Source organism: Apiospora marii (assembly GCF_038362585.1).
Source record: "Apiospora marii strain CBS 49790 chromosome Unknown utg000002l_segment0_segment0, whole genome shotgun sequence".
Lineage (NCBI taxonomy): Eukaryota > Fungi > Ascomycota > Sordariomycetes > Amphisphaeriales > Apiosporaceae > Apiospora > Apiospora marii.
Window position 1 is genome coordinate 2685204 of NW_027117373.1, and position 27276 is coordinate 2712479.

General features: G+C 53.1%; 7 protein-coding genes across 7 annotated transcripts; 6 read left to right on the top strand and 1 right to left on the bottom strand.

The window, feature by feature from the left end:
• Window positions 1–369: 369 nt before the first annotated feature.
• On the bottom strand, window positions 370–2600 carry PG985_002530 (Cyrochrome P450 monooxygenase; the record flags this gene model as incomplete). The annotated part of the gene is made up of 6 exons (XM_066822299.1): window positions 370–544; window positions 622–1055; window positions 1140–1478; window positions 1534–1597; window positions 1698–2341; window positions 2553–2600. The coding sequence occupies 6 exons, from the start codon at window positions 2598–2600 to the stop codon at window positions 370–372; spliced, it is 1704 nt and encodes a 567-aa protein (XP_066689731.1).
• Window positions 2601–3407: 807 nt separating this feature from the next.
• Window positions 3408–5487, top strand: PG985_002531 (Benzoate 4-monooxygenase cytochrome P450; the record flags this gene model as incomplete). Its single annotated transcript, XM_066822300.1, has 6 exons — window positions 3408–3767; window positions 3842–4509; window positions 4583–4631; window positions 4827–5156; window positions 5245–5334; window positions 5389–5487. The coding sequence occupies 6 exons, from the start codon at window positions 3408–3410 to the stop codon at window positions 5485–5487; spliced, it is 1596 nt and encodes a 531-aa protein (XP_066689732.1).
• A 1371-nt stretch (window positions 5488–6858) lies between these two features.
• PG985_002532 (polyketide synthase) lies at window positions 6859–15259 on the top strand (the record flags this gene model as incomplete). Its single annotated transcript, XM_066822301.1, has 6 exons — window positions 6859–9859; window positions 9918–10347; window positions 10387–10406; window positions 10484–10833; window positions 10910–15139; window positions 15218–15259. The coding sequence occupies 6 exons, from the start codon at window positions 6859–6861 to the stop codon at window positions 15257–15259; spliced, it is 8073 nt and encodes a 2690-aa protein (XP_066689733.1).
• Window positions 15260–16101: 842 nt separating this feature from the next.
• On the top strand, window positions 16102–17418 carry PG985_002533 (aryl-alcohol dehydrogenase; the record flags this gene model as incomplete). Its single annotated transcript, XM_066822302.1, has 3 exons — window positions 16102–16525; window positions 16615–16879; window positions 16968–17418. 3 exons carry the CDS (start codon window positions 16102–16104, stop codon window positions 17416–17418), a joined length of 1140 nt encoding a protein of 379 aa, XP_066689734.1.
• An 892-nt stretch (window positions 17419–18310) lies between these two features.
• PG985_002534 (uncharacterized protein) lies at window positions 18311–19219 on the top strand (the record flags this gene model as incomplete). The annotated part of the gene is made up of 1 exon (XM_066822303.1): window positions 18311–19219. The coding sequence occupies one exon, from the start codon at window positions 18311–18313 to the stop codon at window positions 19217–19219; it is 909 nt and encodes a 302-aa protein (XP_066689735.1).
• Window positions 19220–23473: 4254 nt separating this feature from the next.
• On the top strand, window positions 23474–24031 carry PG985_002535 (uncharacterized protein; the record flags this gene model as incomplete). The annotated part of the gene is made up of 1 exon (XM_066822304.1): window positions 23474–24031. The coding sequence occupies one exon, from the start codon at window positions 23474–23476 to the stop codon at window positions 24029–24031; it is 558 nt and encodes a 185-aa protein (XP_066689736.1).
• Window positions 24032–25039: 1008 nt separating this feature from the next.
• Window positions 25040–27084, top strand: PG985_002536 (uncharacterized protein; the record flags this gene model as incomplete). Its single annotated transcript, XM_066822305.1, has 6 exons — window positions 25040–25221; window positions 25283–25453; window positions 25516–25587; window positions 25655–26008; window positions 26096–26517; window positions 26591–27084. 6 exons carry the CDS (start codon window positions 25040–25042, stop codon window positions 27082–27084), a joined length of 1695 nt encoding a protein of 564 aa, XP_066689737.1.
• Between the last annotated feature and the right edge of the window lie 192 nt (window positions 27085–27276).

Consider the following 27276-nt stretch of genomic DNA (forward strand, 5'->3'; position numbering starts at 1 on the left):
AATCTGACGGTTCTCCCTCTGGCAGCCCAAACCATCGTAAAGGCCCAACTGGCCGAAGGGGCAGTGTATCCCCAGCTTCGCTTGTTCGTGGGAGCCGCCATATGGCATACAATGGTGATTAACTTGTCGACCTACATTGATTGCCGGTTGACTTAACACTGCTTACTTAATTAAATAGAAGCAAGACTGAACAAAAGTTCTGATCATGTTATATATATTTTCTTCGGACCGTGTGTCGTGGTAAAATTTTACGAACGATCAAGTAGTATGGAGTCAAGCTACTGACCTATTGCTACTTCTTCAAACGCACCCAGAGATGGGAAGGTTTACCCAAATGCTCTGATCCACATGTCGTGAGAGCCTAACTGTCTACGTACGCTTATCAATCAGGACTCTGACCCCCTTGCTCCACTTGCGAGGAACCGGAACGAAATAGTCACAATCCCACGCAACATCTGTCACATCCGTCTCGAAAAGTTTCATTGACGGGAAGACGCGCAAGGTCAAGGCCGCCAGCGCCAGGTACATATTGGCGTACGCCAACCTATGTAACAAAGATATTCATTAACGCCACAAAGCCTAGTGAAAAGAAGAGAGAAAGAGAAAAGAAGGAGTGCTCACTGCATGCCCAAGCATATCCTGCTGCCCTTGCCGAACGACGTCAAGCTACTCTCCATTTGGCGGCGCTGATCAGCACTCGCCTCGAGCCACCGCTCGGGCCGGAAGGCGTAGGAGTTGGGGTAGACGTCTTCGTTGTGGTGGTTGATGCCGCTGGACATGCCCATGGGCGTGCCGGCCGGGATCTTGTAGTTCACCGGGCGGCCCTGGAATTGGCCACGGTACGATAGCGTCTCGTATGGCGCGATCCGCGGCGTCCGTGCCGTGACGCTGTACGAAAGCCGTAGGGCCTCGTTGACGACGGCCCCCAAGTACGGCAGCTTCTCTAACGCGAACCACGACTTGTTGAGCGCGTCGGAATCTCGGAGCTCCTCGCTCAGCCGCTCCAGCGTCGTTGGCTGGTTGAGGAGATGGAAAGTAGCGACCGTCAGTGTCCACTGTCATTGTTACCCCACCAGGACGATCATCAGCTTTTCAAAGTGCTTATCAGGGAGTGGGGGAGGAAGGGCAAGGAAACCCACCGCAGTAGTTTCCGTGCCGGCCGAAATCATGGAGAAGCCCTCCCCGCCGAGCCTGCGGTCTGTCTTCTCCACGTCGGGCAGCGAAGATCCGATGATGGCGGCGAAGATGCTGGCGTTGTCCTGGACCTTGCCGGCCGCGACGTCTTCGGTGGCCTTGCGGACGCGGGCGGGCATCGCCTCGTTGGACTCCTTCAGCATGCGGCCGATGTCCCCTCCGACCCACTTGGCGAAGAGGGGGAGGATGTCGACGAGGATTTTGAGGAGCGGGAAGAAGCGAAAGACGTAGATGAGACCGAGCATGGCGTTCAGGGGCTCTCGGAAGTTGGGCTCCCAGTTGGGCTGGCATTGTGTTGTTAGAGCGATGGCAGGCTAACTCTCGAGGTTGGTTGCTTACCTGCCGCACGAAGCCGAATGGCTCGTCGAAGCAGTAGTTGGAGATGACATCTGCGGTGAAGCAACTATAGGCCGTAGTCACATCAAGGGGTCCCTCCGACCCGCCGCCTTTTCAAGGTCAGCAAGTCAGGCCAGCACGGACTGGGGAGGGAAAATGGGACATACCTAGACGGATCATCTTTTTCGCATAGCTGATCCACCATCTCCTTGATATTGGTCTCGAGCTTCAAGATCTGCGCCCGGGAGAAAAACTTGTTGACCGCGTTGCGTCGAAGGCGGTGGTGGTCATGGTCGACCGTCGCGAACATGGACTGAGTAATGGGCCCGGCCATGAAGTTGAGAAAATGCGTCTGCTTGTCCCGCCTGCGGCCGCCGGCCGCATAGATCTCGTCGCTGAACCCTATGTCGTTGAAGTGTAGTTCCTCTGGGTTGATTCGCACGACTGGCCCTGTTTTTGTCACGCTGTGAGATCCAAGTCCATGGATTCGAGACGACATCATCATACCATAGACAGCATGCAGCCTTCTGATCTCGTGAGTATATCGGCCTCCGCGAACCAGGTCGAACCAGGCCTCGTAGAGAAAGGTTGCTGCCGCGAGCTTCGGCCCAGGGATATGGGAAAGAGGATGCAGAGGCGAAACATTGTACAACGCACGCAGAAGCCAGAACAAACCCCAACAACTTGCCAGGCGGACAAGAGTGATATGTTTCAGAAACACATCAAGGGATGCGAAGCTCCAAAATGAATCCATATCGGCTACCGCAACTGTGTTCAAGTGATGACGAGGAATCGTGTGCTGTATGCCGTCCTGTATGGAAATGGGGTGAATGCATTTCGTGATTTCCCTGTTTCTGTTAGGAATACTTGGTATGAATCAAACCCCCTTTCCCTCGGAAGCTCGCTATTTCGGTCTACACTTGGAAAGAGCCGACTTTGGCGACGAAGTCAAGCATGCCCCCGGTTTCGGCAGCAGATAACAAGTGAATCTATCGTGAGAACCGCCAAGTACTGATACTTACATTGACCTTAACGCCGGTATCAAGTCCCTTCATGCGCGATGTAGGCATCTCGATGTTCTTGTGACTGTCAACCCATGCCTGTCACATATACTCGACCGAAAATGCATGCGAGGTAGATAGATGATCATTAACAGATTTGGTATACAAAAGAGATGAATACGGGCGATGACGGGTATGTACCATCCGTAACAGGTTGACCCCCCTGATGGTCATCGACTAAGCTTACCAGCATAAGTATGGAGTCAGTATGTGGCTAGTGCTAACTGGCTAAGCTTTCATGCATCGGCATAGATAACGATTATTCATGTAGCATGCGGGCGCAACACAAATGCCACTGCCCCAAAGTTGCATATCCTATCAATTGCCGGTCATGCACGTAGAAGCTACAGTGTATGACATGATACCGATGATATATCCAATATAGTCAAAACCCATCTATCTCCTGGAGTCGTGTGTTGATAAGAGCCCATACGCTAGATGCTAAGCGGCAATTGGTACTTTCCGCTCGCAGTGTATTACCCCTTCCTGAACAGCGTCACTTCTAGGGATATGATCTATCACTTTCGTCACCACCATCGCCGTGCTATGGACTTGCCCTACGATTGAGGAGTGTTAGATGGAAGTCAAGGAGCATACTTGCAGCCGGCAATTGTTGCCGCTACGCATCAATTGCTTCGTAAGTTCTCTCGGCACACCGACGTGGCCGACAGTATGTCCTCGATCTTCCGATCCAATTTCTCGCAATGCTTAAGTAGTTATATGATAATCAGAGTATGCGTTCAACACTTCAAATCTTCATTACTTTTACACGAATTCCGTAATTTGAGACAAGGTTTTCGCAACCCCTTATCAGCCATGGCACAAAATCACCAAATTCATTCTGCCGCCATCTCGGGGTCCCAGTTCATTGGGGACCGCATAAGCCACATGCACGGCGTTCAGCTGATACCATTGGCTGCAGGCCTCGTGCTTACGGTGGCGCTCCTGCGGGCGTTCCGGACCTGGTCGGCCTTGAGACACGTCCCCGGCCCCTTCTTGGCCAGTTTCACAAACCTCCCCAGGAGCTGGTGGGTTATGACCGGCCGCGCGCACCAGTACCACCGAGCTGCACATGCAAAATACGGCGATGTCGTGCGCATTGGGCCGCGTATGGTGTCTGTCAGCAATCCAGACGCCATCCCCATCATCTACCCCTTCCGGCCTGGCTTTCCCAAGGTAAGTACTTACTCGCCGACTATCTTGTTCAGAAGACGTCCTGTTTCATTGACCAAACCCTCTTCCTTTGGTAGAGTGACTTTTACGCCACGCTGCGACCCTACACGAGAGAACGCGGCTCCATGTTAGCCGTGTTCAACACGCAGGACGAGCAGATCCATAAACGGCTCAAGAGCCCCATCGCGCCCCTGTTTGCCCTTTCCAACGCCACGCTATTCGAGGGCCTGGTTGAAGAGGTTCTCGCCTGCCTGTCGACTCAGCTCGACCGGCGGTTCGTGGACAGCGGTGATACGTTTGACCTGGGTGATTGGATGCAGTACTTTGCCTTCGACGTCATGGGCACCATGTCATTTTCCAAGCGCTACGGCTTCCTTGACCAAGGCCGGGACGTGGGAGGCATGTTGAATGCCATCTTTCAGTTCTTCAAGACAGCAGCACCGGTTTGTGTTACTCCCCAACATGCTTGGTGCACCTCTGAGCTCCTCTCCTGTACGCTGACAGCGGTCTGCTTCAAGGTGTCACAGATAACATGGCTTGACAAACTACTCTACAAGAACAGGCTGATCCACACCATCCGGCAGACTCCCGGGATGACGATTCTCGGGTTTGTGGGCAAAGCCATCCGAGAACGTCTCGCCTGTTCTGAAGATTCCCAGACCGAGATTATGAAGAAGACTGCGGATAGAGACTTTCTCTCCCGATTTCTGGAGATTCAGAAGGCCAACTCGGATCTCCCGCCCTGGTGAGAAATCCAGTTCCAATGATACCCTTAAAGACACCACGTATAGGTAATTAACAGCGAACTATTTTTGTAGGGCCTCTACTGCCTGGACATTCTCCAATGTCATTGCTGGCTCCGATTCAGTTGGATCGTTGATGAAAACCATCATGTGGTACGTCTCTCCCTTTTTTTTCATCTCTGAACTCCACGACTAACCCGGCTGGAGTGAGTTTTCCCCCATCGGATAGGCAGGCCCCGACCATTTCCCCCCTATTGACGACCATCTTTGAACCCCTTGCGCGGCAGACTTTCTACTATCCCACCCCGACACCCTCCAGAAACTGAAACAGGAGCTCACTGACGCCAACCTCTCGCGGCCGTTCCCCAAATGGGGCGAAGTGCGCGACCTTCCGTATCTGGACGGCTGCGTCAACGAGGCGGCACGGATCCACCCGCCGTTCGCTCTGCCGCTCGAGCGCGTGGTTCCCGAGGGCGGCGTCGAGGTGCTGGGAACCTACTTGCCCCCGGGCACCTTGGTCGGCGGCAACCCCTACGTAGTGAACAGGCACAAGGCGACTTTCGGCGACAACGTCGAGGACTGGGACCCGGAGCGTTGGCTCGTCGGCGACGAGCATCGCAGAAAGAAAATGGAGCAGGGATTGCTCACAGTGCGTTTGATTTGTTTTGCTATGTTCCACCGTGTTTTTCCTTATGACGTGCAACTCGTCGTGGTCACTGACGGTCTTGGGGACTCAGTTTGGCGCCGGGAGACGCGTCTGTCTCGGCAAGCATATCGGCATATTCGAGGTGAAGAAGCTCGTCCCCTATTTGGTTGTGAACTACGACGTAAGCCGGGCCTGCTACGTCTTCCCGATAAGTCTAAATACTGATGATCCCCAGATACGCATACACGATCCCAAGGGTCTGGCAATGGAGAACCGGTTCTTTTTTAGACAGAAGGGACTCCACTGCACCTTGAAGAAACGTGATCTACAATAGATTGGGGACCGAGAACGGCCGAGATTAATCTTTGGAGGAAGAGACGCAGATCTTGAGTGACGAGCAAACAGGGAGTCTGTGTCTGTAGTTTCGCACAATCTTGCGCCATCCATTGACGTTTTACAGCCCATGCTTGCTCTCCAAGTTTGACTGTATTGGGCTTTTTACTACCCCTGTGTTACAAACATAATCCAGGAGTCGTAGCTTCTTCGTATGTACACAGCCATACTAAACCCGTAAGGGGGCATGGAGTTCCCCCGCGGCTCTTCCCGCAGCTGCCAGCAAACGTATTCGGCGAGTGCCGCTCAGTCCTCGCTTCAAGTAGGGTACTATCCTCAAGAAAGCCCTTCTACTGGATCATGTTGCACGGTTCGGGCTCCGAGACTGGCTGGCGCGTCGTGGCGTATTCTCCGTCGCAGCGTATTGCCTCTTGTGGCACCATGCTGCTGAGTGAGCGCTAATGTCCAATGTGAGGTCATCATGGAATCGTGCATATGTCCGAGAAGCCACCAACTAGCTCGTGTCGAGGATCTTCCCGCTCTTGTCGTGGTGCTTTCCTTATCATGGCCTCGCGGGATTAGGCGGATGCAGGACAGTCCGATATAGGCGTTTTCGCAGCCCGGTCCGGGTTCCCCGCGACCCCCAGCAGATCGCCAGGTGTAACCGTGATATGGCCGTATATGGATGGGGTCACGTCACATGAGATCACCTGCCATGGTATTATATGCAGGAGTGCATTGCCTTTCGTGCGACCATCCACGGCCCACCAACAGCAATGTTAGTTTAGGATGTCGTGAAACCGCCCTACTAGTTGTCGTCAACCAGTCTTTGATAGCACTGGCGATCATTCAGTACTGGCAAGCATGCAGGTAGTACTTCCGCACAATATATGCCTTGGCCCCGACTACGTATTAATTCTATGAACCAATGTGCTCGAAGAGCTTGCAACTCGGGGCCTTGATCGCAACAAGATGGACGATATTCTCTTCATGGGCAACCTATCAGCTTGCGAGTTTTCCCTTCCTAGTCGCCTTCTTATACCAATAGAGAAGGCATCAATTGGGGCTTTGGACAAAACCTTATCGGCTGACCACCCTCTGGTAATTGATTGCCTTTCATGACGTGGGTGGATACATTGCGGGATTGACTGGAGGGGCGTCTACTCATTAGGGGAACGCTTTACCAAAATGAACATGACTATATAAGTCAACAACAGTAGATGAGTGTACCGACAATGAACAACTCCATACAAGGCAGACTCCATATTCTTGGCCGTTTCCTGGCCCCTCTATCAGAAATCGCTTTGACAAGTTCAGAGAGCCACATACGAAAAGCACAAGAGACCCAGCCGGGGACAACCAACAAGTAGCCATGGATACCAGCAGCCGCCTTGTCCATCGTCTAAACTGGACGCCCGTCTCATTGTCCGAGAGCCCACTGAAGTTTGACAAAGTTGTGCTCCTGGTACCTGATGACGAGGACTGCAACAGTGAGCTCGTCTCGACCTACAAGGTCCAGATCGCCGACGAAGGTTACTCGACCGCGGTTGTTGGCCAGATCACAGAGATAGACGCTCTTCTATCGCCTAATTACATCATTGTGCACATACCCAACACTGCCAGCACGAAAGATGGCGTTTACGAAGCTGTCCACAAGTCCTGCATGAGGCTTATTGAGGCTGCCCGGCTGCTACAACAACGCCGACAGCCTGGCAAACCTGCAACTGCCAGCCTGTTTTCCCTCACTCTACAGGATTCCAACACCGGTGATCTTGCGTGTGCCCCGCTCTCCGGACTGGCGCGTGTATTGAAAATGGAAATCCCGGACATCTTCGGTGGCCTCTTCGAGGTGGACGATTTCTCCTTTCCAACGTCAGCCATCAAGTACGCACATGGATTTGACGTTGTTCGGGTTCGTAATGGCATCGCGCAGACGGCCTCACTCCAGCCGTTTCCAGACGAGCCCAACGCCGGCACAGAGTCGCAGCTGCAGCTGCAGCTGGATCCCGGCAAGACATACCTAGTCACCGGCGGGACCCGGGGCATGGGCCTCGAGATAGCCACCTGGATGGGCGAGCGCGGCGCTCGCAACTTGATCCTTGTCTCCCGCCATGGCATCCCAGCAACCCCAGACGGCTCCAAACCGGACGCCGCCGTGGAGAAACTGCTCTCGCGTATCTCTGCGCTCGAGGCCTTGGGCGTGAGGGTTCACGTGCTCGCAATCGATCTGGGCGAGCACGATGCTGGTCCAAAACTGAGCCAGGCGATTGACCATCTGAGAATGCCCTCGATCAAGGGAGTAGTGCACGCCGCGGGCGTCGCAGGCCACCACACCCTCGAGCGCTGCACGCCGTCAGACATGGCCGAGGTACTCGCGCCCAAGGTTACGGGCGGCCTGGCCCTCGACGCCCTGTTCCCGCCTGGCATCCTCGACTTCTTTGTGCTCACGTCCTCGGTCGGGCAGCTCGTCGGGTTCGAGGGGCAGCTCACGTACGCGCCAGCCAACGCCTTCCTCGAGGGTCTGGCGGCTCACCGTCGGCGGCAGGGCGATAACAGCACTTCTATCCTGTGGTCGAGCTGGCGCGGCGTGGGCCTGATGGCGCAGAGCAAGTCGGCGACCCGGATGATTTCCAGGGGCATGCAGGCCAGGGGAATCGCGGATATCAGCCAGGAAGAGGCGTTTGCGGCGTGGGACCGCATCGCGGGTCTCGACACCGACCATGCGGTCGTGGTACGGGCTTTGGAGCTGAGTGCCGATGAGCCGCTACGGCATCCTATGCTCAAAGACGTCACACCCCGAAAGCCGGCGTGTAATGGGACGCAAGATGAGCGGGGCATTACCGACTATCCCGAGCATGCCGTAGCAGTGGTGGGCATGGCTTGTCAGACCGCCGCCGGGGACACCCCGGAGAGCCTATGGCAGGTTCTCCTCGAGGGCAAGAGCATGGCCCAGAAATTGCCCCTCGAACGATTTCCTGAGGCAGCAGGGAAGCCCGAGATGTGGGCTAACCTGCTGCCGCATGTCGAGTCGTTCGACCACCAGTTCTTCAAGAAGACGAGACGCGAGGCGGCAGCCCTCGACCCGCACCAGCGCCTGTTGCTGCAAGCCACCTACCACGCGCTCGAATCGGCAGGCTGGCTCGGCGGCGATCAGACGCAACAAGAGCCCGAGACCCATGAGAATAGCGTGGGGCCCTGCACAAAAACGACGACGACAACGGGCTGCTTCATCGGCATGAACGCCCCCGATTGGCCGCTGAACTTGGCCAGCCACCCGGCCTCGCCCTACACGGGCGGCGGCATGCTCCGGTCCTTCGCCGCGGGCCGTCTGAGCCACCACTTCGGCTGGACGGGCCCGTCGCACACGGTCGACACGGCCTGCTCGTCGGCCATGGTGGCCGTGCACCAGGCCTGCCGCGCCCTGCAGCTGGGCGAGTGCACGCGCGCCGTCGCCGGCGGCGCCAACCTCGTCACCAACACGGCCCTGTTCGACGCCCTGCGCGTCGGCGGCTTTCTCAGCGCCACGGGGCCCTGCAAGACCTTCGACGCCCGCGCCGACGGCTACTGCCGCGGCGAGGCCGTCGGGGTCGTCGTGCTGAAGCCCCTGCGCGCGGCTCTGCGCGACGGGGATGATGTGCAGGGCGTGCTGCTCGCGACGGGCAATAACCAGAATATTAACTGCACCAGCATCACGAACCCGGTCCTGGAGAGTCAGGCGGCTTTGTACCGCGACGTCCTGGCCCGCGCGCGCGTCCATCCCCACGATATCTCGTATGTCGAGGCCCACGGCACTGGAACCCCTGCCGGGGACCCCGTCGAGATGGCCGGCATACGGCAAGTCCTGGGGGGCAAAGACAGGGCCTCGACGCTGCACGTCGGCGCGGTCAAAGCCAACGTCGGGCATTCCGAGGGTGCCTCCGGCATCGTCTCGTTGATCAAGGTCTTGCTGATGATGCGGTACGGAAAGATCACACCGCAAACCCAGTTCGAGTCCCTGAACCCGAACATTCGACCTCTCATTTCAGACCGGCTGGCCATCGCGACGTCGGTGAGGGATTGGGGCGATAGGAGGCGGTTGGCTCTGGTGAACAGCTACGGGGCTTCGGGGAACAATGCGGCCGCGGTTGTTGCGCCGCCGCCATCGTCGTCGCCGTGGACGAAGAGAGATTCGGCAGTACTGGCAGCCTCTGATATAACCTCACCCATCATTATCTCTGCGGCTTCAACCGCTAGCCTGGCTTCCTACTGTGAGAAGCTCAAGGACCAGATCAAGAATCTCTCATTCAAGCCCACATTACCTGATTTGGCCTTCGCCCTGGCGACCAAGCGAAGCCGCCAGCACCAGCAACTGTTTTGCACGACGGCGAAGTCTCGTGAGTAAAGCATTACTGCGTCCCTCGACATTTCCAAGTATTTTTCCTACTAATCCAGTCCATTTTATCAACGCAGTTACCGAGCTGAAGTCGCAGCTCTCCAACCCAGAGAAGTTTACATCAGCCGCCCAACGCCCCCAGCCCGTCGTGCTGTTGTTCAGCGGACAGAACGGCGACACAGTCCCGTCCGCCAGGCCTCTCTACGACAGCTCCATGCTCTTCCAGAATTACCTGCGCCAGTGTGACGAGACGATCCAGTCGCTCGGTCTGCCCAGCCTCTTCCCAGCGGTGCTTGACGGACTCACGGGCGACAGCGATCTGATTCTCCGCCACGCGGCCATGTTTGCTATTCAGTATTCGAGCGGCATGTCGTGGCTCGACTCGGGCCTGCATCCCCAGGCCGTCTGCGGTCACTCTTTTGGGGAGTGGGCGGCGGCGACGGTGTCGGGTGTAATGACGCTGGAGGCGGGAATGCGACTTGTCACTGGGTAAGTGTTGGACCACCATGTTCTTCTCTGCGTCAAAAGGCTGACCATACCCTATTGCAGTGAGTAAATGGCTCTTGTTGCCGAATGAAGAAGTCAACGTGTGAGTGCAGAAACGCATGGTACTGACAGGAAGTAGGCCGCGCGTCCATCATTCAGAGGTTGTGGGGTGATGATACCGGTTCCATGATTGCCATCGAAGCCGATCTGGTCAAGAAAGACATATCGCCGACGGTTCATCTGGATCCGTTCTTCAAGCAGCAGTCCGAGACCAAGCTCAGCGTCGCCTGCTACAATGGACCCAACCACTACGTCGTCGCCGGTCCTACTCCGGATATAGAGCTGCTCGAATCCCATTTGAAGGCCAGGAAGTCGGGCGGCGAGGCGATGCGCTTCAAGGTGCTGAAAGGAATGCACGCGTATCATTCCGCCATGGCAGACCCGATAATCGAGGAGAGCGCCAAGTTGTCGGCCACCATCCCGTTCCAGGTACGTGCTGAACAAACACTTGAATCCCTCCCCTGCAGGTCCAGTCACTGATTTGAGCTTTCAATCGTTGTGCCAGGACCCCAAGTTGCCCTTCGAATCCTGTCACGCGGGCACGTGGTCCGGGTCTGGCTCGAACGTAATAGCCAGCAACACCCGCGGGCCCGTCTATTTCACGCAGGCCATCACGCGAATCGTCGATCGTCTCGGCCCGTGTACGTTCCTGGAAGCAGGACTTGGAGGGCCCATCGTCGCCATGGCCCGCAACGCAATACCGCAGGCTCGTCTTGCGCGGCACAACTTTGTAGCCATCGACAGCAAGGAGCCTGTCCGGTCGCTCGCGAACGCCACCCTCACGCTGTGGAAGAGCGGGCAGTCCCATGTCCAATTCTGGCCCTTCCACAAGAGCCAGCGCGCCGACTACGCGGCCGTGGTGCTGCCGCACTATCAGTTCGAACAGAACAGGCACTGGCTGGACTACGCCCCTCGCTTAGAGGGCGACACGGCCAAGACGGCCGCCGAGGGGCTCCTGACACCACCCTCTCAGTGTCCCCATTGTCTTAGACACACGAGCGACTTCCCCTACATTTCTCAGGAGGCGTCCGGGTCCCGAGGAGGCACCGAAACGTTCGTGTTCAAGGTCGACGCACGCAGCCGGCGCTACCAGGAGCTGGTTCAGGGACACGCGGTGGTTGGTTCGCCCATCTGCCCGGCTGCTATGTACCTGGAGTTAGCGACACTCGCTGTCGCCTCTTTGACGACAACGACCACAGGCTCAGAGACGACCGTTGATAGCTTGGTAATCAAATCGCCATTGGGACTGGACATGCAACGGTCCATCAGCCTGATAGTGACGAAAAGATCAGAGACCACATGGGGGTTTGAGTTGTCTTCCACCAAGAAAGGCGAAAAGCCAACATCGCATGCTACCGGAACCGTAATCTTGGGGAAGCCCAACAGCCGCAACAGCATTCTCAACTGTGGCCTAATCAACGATAGGGATCGATGGGTCCGCGTCACTCAATTGCTGGAGAAGGACGTCGACGCGGATGCCCTGCGAGGTGCCATGGTGTACAAGGTATTCTCATCCATGGCCAAGTACGCCCCCCGCTACCGAGGCCTCAGGCACCTAGCCGGCAAGGGCGCCGAGGGGGCGGGCGAAATCTCGATGCCCACGCACGACCTCGACCCCGCCGCCCGGTCGCCCAACGATAGCCTTGCGGACCCGTTTATCATGGACAATTTTCTGCAGGTGCCCGGCGCGTTCGTGCACTCGCTCCGCGGCGCGGCCGAAGAGGGCGAGGAAGATGGCGGCATGTCGTACATCTGTACGGGAATGGGGTCCGTCGGGCCCATGGATAGGCAGTTGCCAGACCACGGCGGGTTCAGGGCCTATGCTAAGGTCGTCGGGGAGACGAGCAGCAAAGTCTCACTTGACGTGTTTGCGATCGATAAGACGACTCAAAAGACTATTTGGGCGGCCAAGGGCCTCCAATTCTCCAGGGTGCCCCGGATTTCGCTGGCGAAGGTGCTGGCTGGAGCCAATCCTGAGAAAGGCTTTGACGGGCTGCAACCAAGCGATCTGTTGACGGCGACATCTGCCACGCTCGCCAAACAAAGTTCCAGTAGTCCAAGCCAAACAGAACAGTCTGCTCCCATTCCAACAATCAAGACCGACAGTGTCTCCCGAGACAAAGCCAATCTAGTAACTAGGGGCGTGCAAGAGATCCTTGCCAAATCACTTGATGTGCCAATTGAGGAGGTTAAAGAAGATGCCACTCTGGAAGAGCTTGGTGCAGATTCGCTGGTCAGTCCCGAGATACTTGGCAACATCTCGAGCAAGTTTGGCATCGACATCTCGAGCGACAAACTTTCCTTGACTAGCGATGTCGCATCCTTGTGTGCCCTGGTCTCGTCTACAGTCGGCCGCGAGAACCCCAACGAGTACGATGAGCCAGATGAGGCGCCACCGGTCACCAACGGCAATGCTACAATGTGGCAGGATGCAGTATTCAAGAGTCTCAGCGACTCCCTGGATGTGGACATGGAGACTATCCGGCTGAATTCCAAACTTGAAGACCTTGGCGTCGACTCTCTCATCTCAGGAGAGATCATCGGTCGCCTCAATGAAGCTTTGAACGTCGATATCACATCGTCCGAGTTGTCCGCGGCGACCGACGTGGCGGCAGTCTGTCAATTGATCGCCGAGTCCCTGGGGGTTTCGCCGGCCACACCCCAAAGCTATTCAACTCCAGCCACGAGTAGTCAACCTGGAACCCCACCTCCCGATATTGAGACACTGATAGGTGACGGTAAAAAAAACCCAGGGTCAATCCACGCAGTATTCCAGCAGGTCCGGGGAGGTTTCGACGCCCACGCCAAAGACACCAAACTCAGTGGCTACTGGGACCATGTGTACCCGCAACAGCTCGGAGTGGTTACGGCCTTCATCGTGGAGGGATTCGAGAAGCTGGGCTGCCCTATCCTGAGTTTCAAAGAGGGGGGGAAACTACCTGTTCTACAAGAGACACTTCCCAAATACTCCAGAGAAGTAGCCCGCCTCTGGGACATCCTCGAAGAAGCCGGCATAGCCGAAGCCAGACCCGACGGCTGGGTGCGCGGCCCTACCAGCAGTGCTGTCATTGCCAGTGGCAAGTCGGCGAAGGAGCTGAGCGCGGAGCTTATCTACGCCTTTCCCCAGTTCGCCTCTACGCACGGCCTGCCGGACCTGCTGGGCCCGCACCTGGCCGAGTGCCTCACCGGCCAAGCCGACCCCGTCGCCCTACTATTCGGCAGCGACAAGGGCCGAACCCTCCTCGAGGATTTCTACGCCAACGGGCCCGACCTCCGAGCCGCCACCCAAGTCCTCTGCGACTTCGTCCTAGCCGCGACCCGCGCCCACGCGGCCTCCTCCTCGTACTCCGACGAGCCCTTCCGCATCCTCGAGATCGGCGCCGGCACCGGCGGCACCACGCGCCACCTCGTCCCGCTCCTGCAGGCGACGGGCCTGCCCTTCGCCTACACCTTCACCGACGTCTCCGTCTCGCTCGTGGCGCGCGCCAAGAAGGCGCCCGAGTTCCGGCGCGTCGCCGGCGGCACGATGGACTTCCGCAAGCTCGACGTCGAGGCCCCGCCGCCCGCGGACCTGTTGGAGCGCTACCACCTCGTCGTCTCGAGCAACTGCGTGCACGCGACGCGCGATCTGCGGCGCAGCCTGACGCACATCCGGCAGATGGTGCGGCCGCGCGACGGGGCATTGGCGCTGGTCGAGTTGACGCAGCGGTTGGCTTGGTATGATTTGGTTTGGGGCCTCCTGGATGGCTGGTGGCTCTTCGACGACGGGCGGGATTACGCGCTGCAGAGTCCGTTTTCCTGGGAGCGTGCCATGCGCGCCGCCGGCTTCTCGCATGTCGACTGGTCCGAGGGCGCGACGAGGGAGTCGCGCAGCGTGCGTGTCATATGTGCCATGACGGCTGCCGAGGTCGAGCCCGAGCACGATCGTCAGCGCCCGGCCAAGGCCACTTCCATGCTGCTGCATCGGGGCGCAGGCACGACCTCCTCCTCCAAGGGTCGCAATCTTTTCTTGGTCCCCGACGGGTTTGGATCCGGTGCCGTCTTTGGCCCCCTTGCGCCCATGCTCGCCCGCGTCGAGGACATGTCTGTCTTTGCCCTCAACAGCCCCTTCCATGCCAGAAACAACCAACACGCAGGTCTGGACCAGCCACCCACGATAGAGCAGCTGGCCGCCTTGTATGTGGCGGAGCTCCAGCGCCGGCAGCCCGAAGGCCCCTACCTCATTGGCGGCTACTCGATCGGCGGTCTGGTGGCCTACGAGATGACGCGGCTGTTGCTGGAGGACCACTGTCAGGTGGAAAAGCTCTTCCTGATCGATACGGCCTGTCCCGCCCTCGCCCCCTCCATGCCAGAGACCTTAGTTGACTATCTTGAGTCCATCAGCTCGTACCTCGGAATCCTCAACGAGGACGAGGTCCGCGGGAACAACCACGGCAGGCTGTTGAAAGGCCAGCACTTCACCCTAGCGCGGCAGCAGCTGGCTGTGTACAAGGCAAGCGCGCTACCAGGCCGGAAGAGGCCGCACTTTGTGCTCTTCTCGGCGCGAGGGGGTGTCGATAAACAGAGCGCCATTGCCAGACCTGTCTTCTCGGACGAGGACAGGCAGATTGCAGAATGGTTCCTGGATGACCGGCCCGACAGTGGCGAGTCGCTGGGGTGGGACGAGTTCCTGGGAAGCCCGATCAGTGTCGTCCACGCGGACGGCAACCACTTCTCCATGGTGACACCTGACATGGTAAGAAAATGCATACTTTCGGACCATACATCGCCTCGTCGTGAATGTACTAGTGATGCTGACATATGCGTGCACCAGGTCAAGGGATGGGGGTCGAAGCTCGCTGAGATGCTGGAGTAAATCATGGTGAGCACCTAACACGGCGCCAGGAGTCGCTTGTGGGACAAGAATGTGAGAAATCATTCTATTTAGATTCCTGTATACCGTCAATATAATAAAGTATCGTGTACATTTACTGCTCTTCATCCATTGCAGTTTTGTGGCGGGCAATCGTTGTTGCTGGGTGTTGATGATGTTTGGTATTCCTGCTGTTGGCAGTAGCGTGGGGTCGGTCGAATGCATCAGGCGAGCGCCGTCGTTTACTTCTCTCCAACCGATATTCGGTACTCGGCGGGTACTTGTACTTGGGGTGAGGTACTGGCCCGGCACCCGCAAACCCAACAGTAAACCAGGTAGCATGTAGCTCATACCACCTTGCTTACGAGCCCTATTGAACTTGGTGACCTGTAGGGAAGGCGAATGCGTCATTGTATGATGCGCATTCTGCTTCTCCTCGTCTGCCTGCATTGGAGCCCCCTTCTTGATTAGCCCGGCGTTTGTTGGCAGCTGATCTCCTACCACGAGAAACTTGTGAGGTTACGAAAAGGCAAGTTGGCATACATCTGCTCTTGTGATACCTCGCGCTTTCGCCTCCATCCCCGGACATAAAGAGTTATTTCCCTATCGCCGTCCGGTCTGCCGATCGGGGCCCTCAAACGCGATTGTCGAGGAAGTGGAGGCGATGTATTTGATAGATTGAGAAGTACTGTAAGTCGTCCACCTCAATATTTGGGTGTTCCTCCCTCGCCAGATGGTTTCTCAATTTGAACACTTTGTATGCTCGGTCATTCACCTCGAAGCGTAGGTCCTTCCCTTCTCCAACTATCTCAAACTAGGTACTTTCTCAGTACTCTCCAAACACCATGACCGAGCCCACGCCTCCCACCGAGCTCGGTCGCCTGCGAGTGCTTTCGCCCACAGCGGGCATCCGGGTTTCCCCCTTGCAGCTGGGCGGCATGTCGCTGGGCGACGCCTGGGCCGGCACGATGGGTTCGATGAGCAAAGAGGCGGCTTTCGAGCTCCTCGACGCCTACTACGAGGCCGGCGGCAACTTTATCGACACGGCCAACGCCTACCAGAACGAGCAGTCGGAAACCTGGATCGGCGAATGGGCCAGTGCCCGCAACATCCGCGATTCGCTCGTTCTGGCGACCAAGTTCTCCATGGACAACCGCAGTCACGCCCTGGGCAAGGGTGTGCCGGCCGCCAACTATGCCGGAAACTCTCGCCGGGCTCTCAGCGTTGCCGTTCGCGACTCGCTGAAAAAGCTGCAGACCGATTATATAGGTAAGTGAGCCGAGGTCGTGCTAGGATGATCGTGATGCGACGGCCAATATAGATAGAAAGTATTGCTTACCGAACTGGATTCACAACAGATATTTACTACCTTCACTACTGGGATTACACCACGTCCATCAAGGAAGTCATGGACGCTCTTCACATACTTGTCGAGCAGGGCAAGGTGCACTATCTCGGCATATCTGACACGCCCGCTTGGATCGTGGCAACGGCCAACGCCTACGCCATCGACCACGGCAAAACCCCCTTCAGCATTTACCAAGGCCGCTGGAACCTGCTCCATCGGGACTTTGAGCGAGACATCATCCCGATGGCCCGTCACTTCGGCATGGCACTTGCCCCGTAAGCGCACTCTCCCTCTCCTCCTCCTCAGATCAAAAGCCTACTTAGTTAACACCAGCTGACACAACATCTCCGACCGGGTCGAAAGATGGGATGTCCTCGCCGGCGGCAAATTCCAATCGCAAGCCGAGCTCGAGAAGCGCAAGGCGGCAGGCGAGAGCCTGCGCATCTTCCGGGGCGGGCCGCCGCACCAAACCGAGGACGAGGCGCGGATGAGCGCGGCGCTGGCCCGTGTGGCGGCCGAGCACGGCACCGCGTCGGTGACGGCCGTCGCGCTGGCCTATGTCATGTCCAAGGCGGGCCACGTGTTCCCGATCGTCGGCGGCCGCAAGGTCGAGCACCTGCGCGACAATATCCGGGCGTTGAGCCTCGAGCTCACCGCCGAGCAGATCGCGAGCCTCGAGGCTGTCCGGCCTTTCGATCCTGGGTTTCCGCACAACTTCATTGCGGAGGATCCTAATATTACTGGGTCCTCGTTCTTAATCGCTCGGACCCACGCGATGAAGTTCCCGGGTGCTCATAGGCCTTCGTCACTGTGAGAGGTGGCTGGTATCAAGATCGCTGATTGGTGGCCTTTGATGGACTGTTAGTAGGTAGACCAGGAAGAGACACAGAGTAGCCTGTCAAAGAGTAAAGTAGCAGAGCAAAGCTTGGTGCTACCGTGTGTATGTCTGTTCACTTGTGCTCGTCGCCCGGTTTTGACTTCGCTAAGAACGAGCAACACTACCAACGTAACGTAATGTCACTCAAGGTTGCGATCGACGGCAAAACATGTACAGCAGTTGGCCGATCTCATGCAGTAGTGCGGCCCGAGCAGCGGCGCCCGGGTCAATTATGACTACATCAAGTGTGACAAGTCGAGACCGCATATCTTTCGGCACATCGCTTGGCTGTACTCTAGAGATGGCGGGATTCCGCCCGCTTGGGTCCGGGTCCGAGTGCACTGTTGCAGTTTTCTCCATTTACCCAAGCGATGCTGCAATCGTTAGGCAGCTGTATCTCCAAATATCCGCCTGCACATCGGCCCGGAGGCGACTCCTTTCCATCGTCCTAGGCATGTTGGTTGTTCTGGTGGCAATCAACTTCAACCAGGCGAACGAGCGGTGTGAACGGTCTTTTACTTGGCGGGCCGAGTACCCGGTAAAGCCGTAGATTCTTCTGCTATCTTGGCTCATTTACCCGGCGTCCATCTAGAGTTGGAATATCAGGGGATTTCGGTTGAGCCAACAGAAGATAACTGCCCTTAAATAGGGGCACTACCCACAAAGTCCATCGGCCTAAGAATTGTTGACAAAGCTGCACGTCCTCCAGTCAGTTCTGTTCTTGGACGACGTCTCGTGGGCTCGTGTCGTTCGCCGCGGTGTTTACATACCCTACATACCATAACTGCCTATCACTTCTAGTCTTGGTGTCTAAGATACGCCAAATAACATGAGCTCCGACCCGAGCGGAAAGGTAGATGCAAGGGTGCAAACCGATGAATTTCCTGCACAAGTTTCGTCGACGGGTGAGGATGACGGAGGTTCGACTGAGCCGACTTCCACTTGCACCCCCTACCGCCCCTTCCCTCGCATCATGAACTTCTACAGCCAAATGAACCTCAGCGGACTCAAGTACGCCCACCTGTGCGGCGCCACCAAGGAAGATCAGCTGTTCGTGTTCGGGGTGCACACGGGCTACAGCGGCAGCACACCCCTGGGCACCCGTCCGGGTCTCATCTTGTACAACGGGCTGAGCCACAAGGACCCGATCCTGGCGGGAGCTTGCGATGAATCACAGTGGGCGGCGCGCGTCTACGCGTTCAACCTCAAGAGCGTCATCTTGCTGCCGCCCGTCGAGGCCTTGCCGGGCTCTCAGGAGATGGTGTCGGAGCTGATGATGACCACCACCAACGACGAGGGCGGTGTCAGCTACTTGTTCACCATCGAAGCCGGGCAGGGCGACAAGATGGAACGCAAGAGGTTCGAATGGAGACAGTTCAAAAAGGGGGGCCAGGAAGGGGTTGACCAGGACGGGTTCAAGCTGCTATCCTGCAACGCCCATCCATACGATCTGGGGGGAAGTAGCACCGGTCCCTCAACTGCAGCAGCAGCAGTTCCAGCGGAAACTTCACGTGGCGGGGCCCTGGCTGTGCTCGCGTGGGCCAAGCCCGGATCCAGGATCAACCACCCTCTGTCGCTTGAGTTCGCCGACGATACGGTTTCGGTTTTGTTTGGGGAGCGGTGGGCCCTCATGGTCGTCATTACCGCGTTAAGGCTCTGGGCACTGCGTACGAACGGGAGAGGGAAGAAATCGACCGTGGCCATTGCAGAGAAGATAAGGGGCAAATCGGCCGCTTGAAATTTTGTCCAATTAGGTAAGGTGAATCAGGCAATACACGACATGTATGAACCAATCCAACCAATAATATAGTATGCGGGCCACACTTAACAGGTTCTCGTCCGGACTCTTGATCGAGACGTAGATGGCGTACTGGCCTGCGAGATTCGAGAATTCAGCTGATAGTGGCAGCCCTTGTCGGTTGTCGCCCTTCACGGGTCACAGAAACCGGCTAAAGTCCTATGCTTACACGCCAATCTACATTGGAAAGGCGCGGGAGACCAGTCTGCAAAGAGGACGTGATGCGACGAGAGTGAGGGAGCGGACAATCCCGAGGTTGAGCCAGCGTTTTCTGTTGGCTTACTTGTTCGCCCATCCTTGACTGTTGGCTCCTTCGTCGTCAAAGACGAGCACGTCTTCTACATACGGTTGTAGCCAGGTAGAGATGTCAACTCGAAAGTATCTTTCATAGAGCGTTTGCCAGTAGATTGAGCAAGCGACCGCAGTGTATTCTCATTAGCGATCTGCTGAGAATTTGAGGTTTTGGGACCCGTGACATCTGCGTTGCTCAGAAAGGGACTTTTGAGAAATTGGGCAGCTCGATTTCCCGTTCACCGCCAGCAGAGACAGAGATAGCTCATGGTCTATATGTATTTATGATGACTGTGTTTGAGGAAGGCTGCCAAGGGGTTAATTTTGTTGAGGCGTAACGATTCGTAAGAATAGAGTGACTGAGGAGGGGAACCCCTGCATGACATTGAGAACAGCCAGTCAGGGTCAGATCCCTCAGCCATTATCGATCTGCATGTGGCAGCCAGATGGCCAGTGCAAGACCAGTGGGATAAATTCACCCAATAGGACATATTACTCATATTGAAAATGTGAGTCGGTATCAATGGCATTGTCAGCTCCGATCGCACAAGGATTACATACACCATATTCTCTCTCTCCATCTTGGATATGCTGGCTGTTTTGTCAGCTAAATCGAAAGTGAGCATAACTCTTCACAACCAAGGGCTACAGTGCAACTCGTGATAGAGGCAGAGAAATTATGTAGAGGGGGATGCTGACGGGCGTATTTATGCTTACACTGTTCCTCCTAGGCAAGAGGTTAAACTGTATTAGTTTAAAAGTTTATATTTATATATAAAGTATTAATATTAATATTATTAATCGATAAAATTTAAAATTATTTAATTAATTTTATATAATATTTTTTTTTTCCCTTTCTTTTTTTCTTCTTTTCTTCTTTCCTTTACTTCTTTTCCCCTTTAAATTTATATTATTACGTATAACTTTAGCTTAATTTATTACTACTTTAATTAATTTATTTATTAACGTTATTATTAAACCTATTAACTAACGCCTAAAATTAAATATTTCGTTAAATATTATTAAAAAAAAAGGATTTAAATTAAACTTTAAATATCCTTTTTTTTATTATAAAATTTATCGAACCGTTTAATTTATTTTTCGAAAAAAGCTTTTTTTATTAAAATTCTATATTTCTTTTAAAAAAAAAAATAATAATCAATTTTATACGTTTTATAAAAAATTATTTCGATTAAAAGTTTATTTTTCTTAATATTTTTTATATATTTTTAAAACCGCGGGTATTTTTTTTAAAACTTTATAATATTAAATAAATAATTTTATATTAATTATTTTTTATTTCTTTAAATAATTTTTAATATATTCGATGTAAATTATTTTTAAAAATCTTTATTATTATAATAAATAAGCGTAATAAAGTAAATAAGTTATATTTTTTAATAAATCGTAATAAATAATATATATAATTATATTAAATAGAAAACTTTTAAATAATTAATAAAAGAAATAAAGATAACTTTTTATATATAATCTATTAAATTATTATAAATAATAATTAAAAATAAAATTAGAATTAAAGAGGGAATTTTATAATTATTAACCGTTATTAAACTTTTATCGATTTATAAGAATTATAATTATTAAAATATTTTTAAAAATTTCGAAAATATTAAATATAATATTTTATTTTTCTATTTTATAAAAAACGTTAATTTATTATTTATATTAAAAAGAAAATTTATATCAAATTTATTATTTTTTATATAATAAAGTAAATTAAATAAATATATAAGTTGATTAATTATATAATAACCGATTAATAATAAATCGATAATAATATATTTATTAAAGGATTATTTATTAATTTCGATTCTTTTATTTCCCGTTTATTAATATTTTAACGTTATTTATTTCGTTATTTTATTCCGACGAATTTTTAAATAGCGATTAAGGATTAATATAGCTTTTTACTTTATATTTATATAACTTTTTTTTAACTTTATAAAAATACGGTATTTATTATTAAAATTATAAAATAATCGGTTATTATTTTTTCCGATTTCTTTTTTCGTTTTTATTCTTTATTAAATAATAAAGAAAGAATATAAATATAAAATTATTTTTTATTTCGATTTTTAAAATATTATATTATCGATAACTTTAATAATATTAAGGTATATTAATTTTAATCAATTAATAAATTTAATAAAATATATTAATTTTAAAGCGTTATAATATATAATTAATAAAATAATTTTTTCGGAATTATTAAAGGCGCTTTTTATAGATATATATAATATAGCGTTATTATTAATATTAATATTTATTATAATATATGTAAATAAATATTAAAATTTAAATAATTATATATATATTTAATAATATATAAAGGATTAAAGTAAAAAATAATAATGTATAGAATTATTATTAATTTATATTATTATTTATTTATTTTTTATTATTTATATTAATTATATATAATATATATTAGAAAAAAAAAAAATTTAAATAAATACTTTATTTTTAAATTTATTATTTTTAAGGTAATTTATTTTTTATAAATCGAAAAAAAAAAAGAAAGAAAGAAATATTTATATTATAATCGAATCTTACGATTTTATAGGAATCCTCTTTTTAGTACCGCGATAACTTCTACGATAGGACAACAACTTATATATAACGATACAGGCCGTGAGTAGCCCATACAAAACAATACCGCTGACTGGAAATTTAACTTAGCGCCGCAACAGTTATAGCTACAAATTACATAAATAAACAAGTTACAGCCTACTTCATTTATATATGAATGTCTATTCTTGCCTCATGAAACAATTGAGTTCTCTGAGGTGGAGGAGGTCAGACTAGCCTCCCTAGCGATACCAAGGCTCGAAGGATCGTCGGATATGGGAACAGCCCCGCCGAGGAATGGGCTGTCCTGAATTGCTGTGGAATCTACATATTCCGTGTGCTGGGCCGTAAGCCTGAGGTGAGACTGACGTTGGGTTGTTTCTGTTCACCGTGCGCCTGAGTGGGACAAATTTCCCCCTTTCTTTTCTTTTTTTAATGTACTCGTCTTAGTGCTTCTCGTTCCCGTCTCGGAAGAAGGCTAATAAACGGAGGCTAGGCATTGTGTCAAGTGGCTGACAGCCACCTTTGTCATCTTGGTACTTTCGTTCTTTGCTGATTCCTGGCACCTGGGCCAACTGTCTCCACTTGTTTTTATTATGCTGCCACAGACCATCTGCAACGACAAAATAAGATTTTACCTAAGTGGTGGCGCATCGTGACATCGAAAAATCAAAACGGTAATACGTTGGTCGTCTAAGCCGAGCTTATTTGGTATCAACGTGACGTGCAGGTCACGCCACGACTGGTAAGGCCAAGAGGACCCGGTGCCGCGGACTAGGGATTTTGGCAGAACGCGGGGCGCAATCCTCCACCTGTAATGCGAAATTTATGACTCGGAGCGGAAAGGGAGATCGGCAGGGGGGTGGTTCGGTATGGATTTGCCAATAAATAGTAACGATGCATGCTCACACCATTTCTGGGGTAAGCTGAACTCATTCCACCCGCCCCAGCTGAGAAACCCTTGACGCCACGCTCGAGCATGTGCGGCAGAGACTGGCTTGTTCATTGCTGTTCTTCATCCTGCCTTCATCAGCCATATTTCTTGGCCCATGGGCTGGGCGTTCTCCGATACGGGTAGCACAGCTTGGAAAATACGGTGACACGGACGACACGAAATTTACTGGATCCAGTAGCAAAAAGCGAATTCAGAAAAGTATATAAAAGACTAATGCATCACTCGGTTATGGATACAGAGAGAGTTTGAGCAGCATCCAGCAAACATCCCCCTTCACTGCTTCCAGCTATCAAAGTCCCTGTCCAAGTCTCAAACTTTTCCATCAACCCGCAAATACATATAATTGACATCTATCCGCAATGGCTCCCATCATGAAGACCCTCCTCTTCCTCACCGCCGCTCTCGGCGCCATCGCCAACCCCATCCAGGGCAGCCCCAACAGCAACGGCCTCGCCGGCCGCGGCAGCGGCAGCGACCTCACGTGCGCCAACGTCCGGTGCGCGTACCGGTGCGAGATGGTCGACGGCAAGCCCAAGTGCATCCCCAAGCCCGCGGAGCCGACGCCGGAGCCCGTCCTGACGTGCGCCACCGTCCTCTGCCGCACGGGCTTCACGTGCGAGATGCAGGACGGCAAGCCCCGCTGCGTCAGCCAGCTCGAGCAGTGCGGCAAGGCCCAGTGCCCCGCCGGCCAGGTCTGCTGCAACCCGCTGTGCGGCACCTGCGTCAAGCCCGGCGACTTCTGCACCATGGGCAGCTGCCCCGAGCCCCGCGAGGCCGAGGCCGCCCCCGCTGGGGAAAAGTGCGGCAAGAACACCTGCGGCTCGGGCGAGTTCTGCTGCAACAAGAGCTGCGGCATCTGTGCGCCCAAGGGTGGCTTCTGTACCACGCAGTTCTGCACCGGGACACAGGACGCTTAAATTTGCCAGATTGCAATACTGACAGGGAAGGGTTGATGAGTTGAAGGGGAAATTGGACGGACGCAGGGAGTACAGGAGGGGTGGTCATTTGTTTTGTCTTTACTTGCGCTTGTTATCCCTATTTGATAAATACTACCCATGAAATGCCACCTGTTGCCTTATGCTGCGAGAGACAAAAGTGGAGTGACTAAAACACAGAGGTGAGCTTGTGATAATCCTACCTTTTTACAGTACCAACTTGCTGTGGGATGTATTCAAAAATACATACAGAACATATGGTATGTGCACGGTTGTCCACTCAATCGGGGATATAATCCACGCATCATTGAGTCCTGTCCTGGAGGGTCCTGGAAGAATCTGAGTCTGACTGACAGGGTCGATTTTATAAGAGATCACATGACTCCTACACACCTTTTCCCTTCTACGCATTCCTCAACGTCCTTCTATCTATCCCTATTTCTCTGTAAGCGCGGGCCCGAGCCGGAGTTTTCGAGTCACAAGCTGAAGGGCAGGACTCTCTTATATGTTTCTGGTCTATTATACTCTCATGCCGAGTCCCCGTTAGCGCCCTGGCGGACATTCATCCCACATGTACCATGACTTGTGTTACGATGATGACGTGTGGTCTAGAAGTCTAGAAGCTATGGATCTGTATGTCTGGGTCATTGTTTGCTAGATAAGACCAATGAGTAGCACGAATTTTCGAAACACTATATTTCAGAGCCCCTCATTGGTCCATGGGATTACACCATATGTGCTTAAGCGATCCTATTGCATCAGATACGATTACTGCATCTGCAATCCTACCCACCGCCGAACCGGGGTCATATTTTCCGAGACAGACAGTCACACCATCGATCTACTTGTGCTGTTCGACATGTAGTGACAGTCTTTTCTAAACTCCATATAAAGCATGCCTTCGACGGTCTTCCCCAAACAACGAAGTCTCACCTCTGTTCTACCTCAAACTTATCAATATAGACGGCTTTGTTATATCAACTAAGGGAGATGGCTCTTTCTGCTCCCACTACTGCCCTGGCACTAGATGGCGGTGATCCGCGTGCCGATCCAAAAGATACGGTTGCCTTTTCGCACACCGAGGCGCCCGTTGATATCAAGAGCGTGGCGTTGGAAGAATACCTGCACTATGCATCCATCACGCGCGCCGAGGAGAAAGCGGCCAACGAGAGGTACCGTGCCGCCAAGGCTCCTCTCACGTGGCAAGCAGTCGTGCGAGAGCGTTTCTCCAAGCGACCCAGCAGACGCGAACTGCACAACGACAATAGTGATGGAGGACAAGCACGTGTCGGCGGGGGAAATGGAGGCGGAGTGGAAGAATGCGAGCCGTGCTGTCAGGACGGCTGGCCGGGGAGGCGCCTTCTATCTCATCGCCACCGACGTTCTTGGCCCGTCCCAGACACCGTGAGTGCAATACGCAGGCCATGCATGGCTCAGGTGGGATGGAAACTGACCAATGCCAATAGCTGGTCCTTCTCCCAGCTGGGATACGGCCCGGGATTCGCGCTGTATACCGTCTTCGGCATCCTCTCGGGATAGTAAGTCGAAAGAGGAGCTGTTGCGCTCTTCTAGACACGCTGTGATGCAAGCTAAAATGACCTACAGCTCTGGTATCATCCTTTGGAGGCTGTTTCTACAGCTAGACTCCGACCGCTACCCGATGCGCAATTTCGCCGACATATTTTACCGCGTCTTTGGACCCGGCATGAGGCACTTCGTCAACATTGCCCAGGCTATCCAGCTGATCGCGGTTCTGGGCTTCCTCATCCTGCTGAACGGCCAAGGCATCTCGCAGATGGCGTACGGTCCCGACGGCTCCTACCCGGGCATCTGCTTCGTGGCCTGCCTCGTCATCTTCACGGTGGCGGGCTTCGTCATCGGCCAGGTCCGCAGTCTGCAGAAGTACAGCTGGCTGGCCAATGTGTCGGTCTTGCTAAACCTCTTGGTTGTGTTTATCGTGTAAGTGCTGTTCCATCCATATGAGAGGTCAATTCGCTCCGTACGTATCCACATTGCATTAACGCCTGAACCACTGAACTTGAATAGGATGGGAGTGGCTGCCAACTATGCCCCCAACTACAACGCCGTCATGGCCACCTTTGGCCCCCAGTGGAAACCGGGCCCCATCGTGACCTTTGCCGGCACGCCGCCCGACGGATTCGCGACGGGTGGCAAGGGCTTCGTGGCGACGGTCAACGGCGTGAACCAGGCCTTACTCTGCTATGGCGGGGCGGCGCTCTTTGTGTTCTTCCTGGCCGAGATGCGCCATCCCATGGACTTTTGGAAAAGCATCCTGTGCGCTCAGATCCTCATATACGTCACTTACATCGTATTCGGCATGGTTGTGTATCATTACCATGGCCAGTACACCTATGCCCCGGCCGTCCAAGGCGTGTCGGATTACAGATGGCAGACTGCGTTGAATGCCATGAACCTTGTGATGGGCCTCATCGCCTCTGGCCTGTTTGGTATGTTTACTTCTCCTTCACCCCTCCCCTGTCCTGCTTGGAACTTTTACTATGTCTAATGAAGACTTTGCAGGCAACATCGGAGTAAAGATTGTCTACATCGAAGTATTTGAGCGCCTGCTGCATTTTCCGCCGATCCACACCCCACGCGGGCGATTATGGTGGGCCATTCTCTCGCCGGCGTACTGGGTCCTCGGCTTCGTGCTCGCGGGGGCGATCCCGCAGTTCCCCCTGGTGTCCGGGCTCATCGGCGCCGTCTTCGGCGTGGGCTTCACCTACATCCTGCCGGCGTTGGCGGCGTTGGGCTTCCGCGTCCGCAGGGACGCGATGCTCGAAGAGTCGGAGCGGTTCGATCCGGCCATAGGCGCGGTCAATTACGTAGACTCCGGGTTCCGCCGCCTTGTGCGTGGGTTCATGAAGAGACCCGTCGTGAACCTGGCTCACTTGGTTTACTTCCTCGGGGGTCTGGTCATCTGTGGTTTGGGCTGCTACGCTGCGATCATTCAGCTGATGGGGGCATTTGCTAGCGGAGTCGCTACAAGCTTCACTTGCGACAGTCCCGTCTGAGCTAGAGGGTTATAGCATGGTCGGGTATCAATTGGAATGCTCTGTACGTCTCATTTTAGAGTAGATTGGTCGTATTCCCTTCATGCTTTGAGTATGAGATGTAATCAGGGAACGTACGTCAACATTCTCATCCGTGGTGGGGATCTTATCAACAGGCGGGCCCCTGTCAACGCTATTTCGTCAGCAACGATC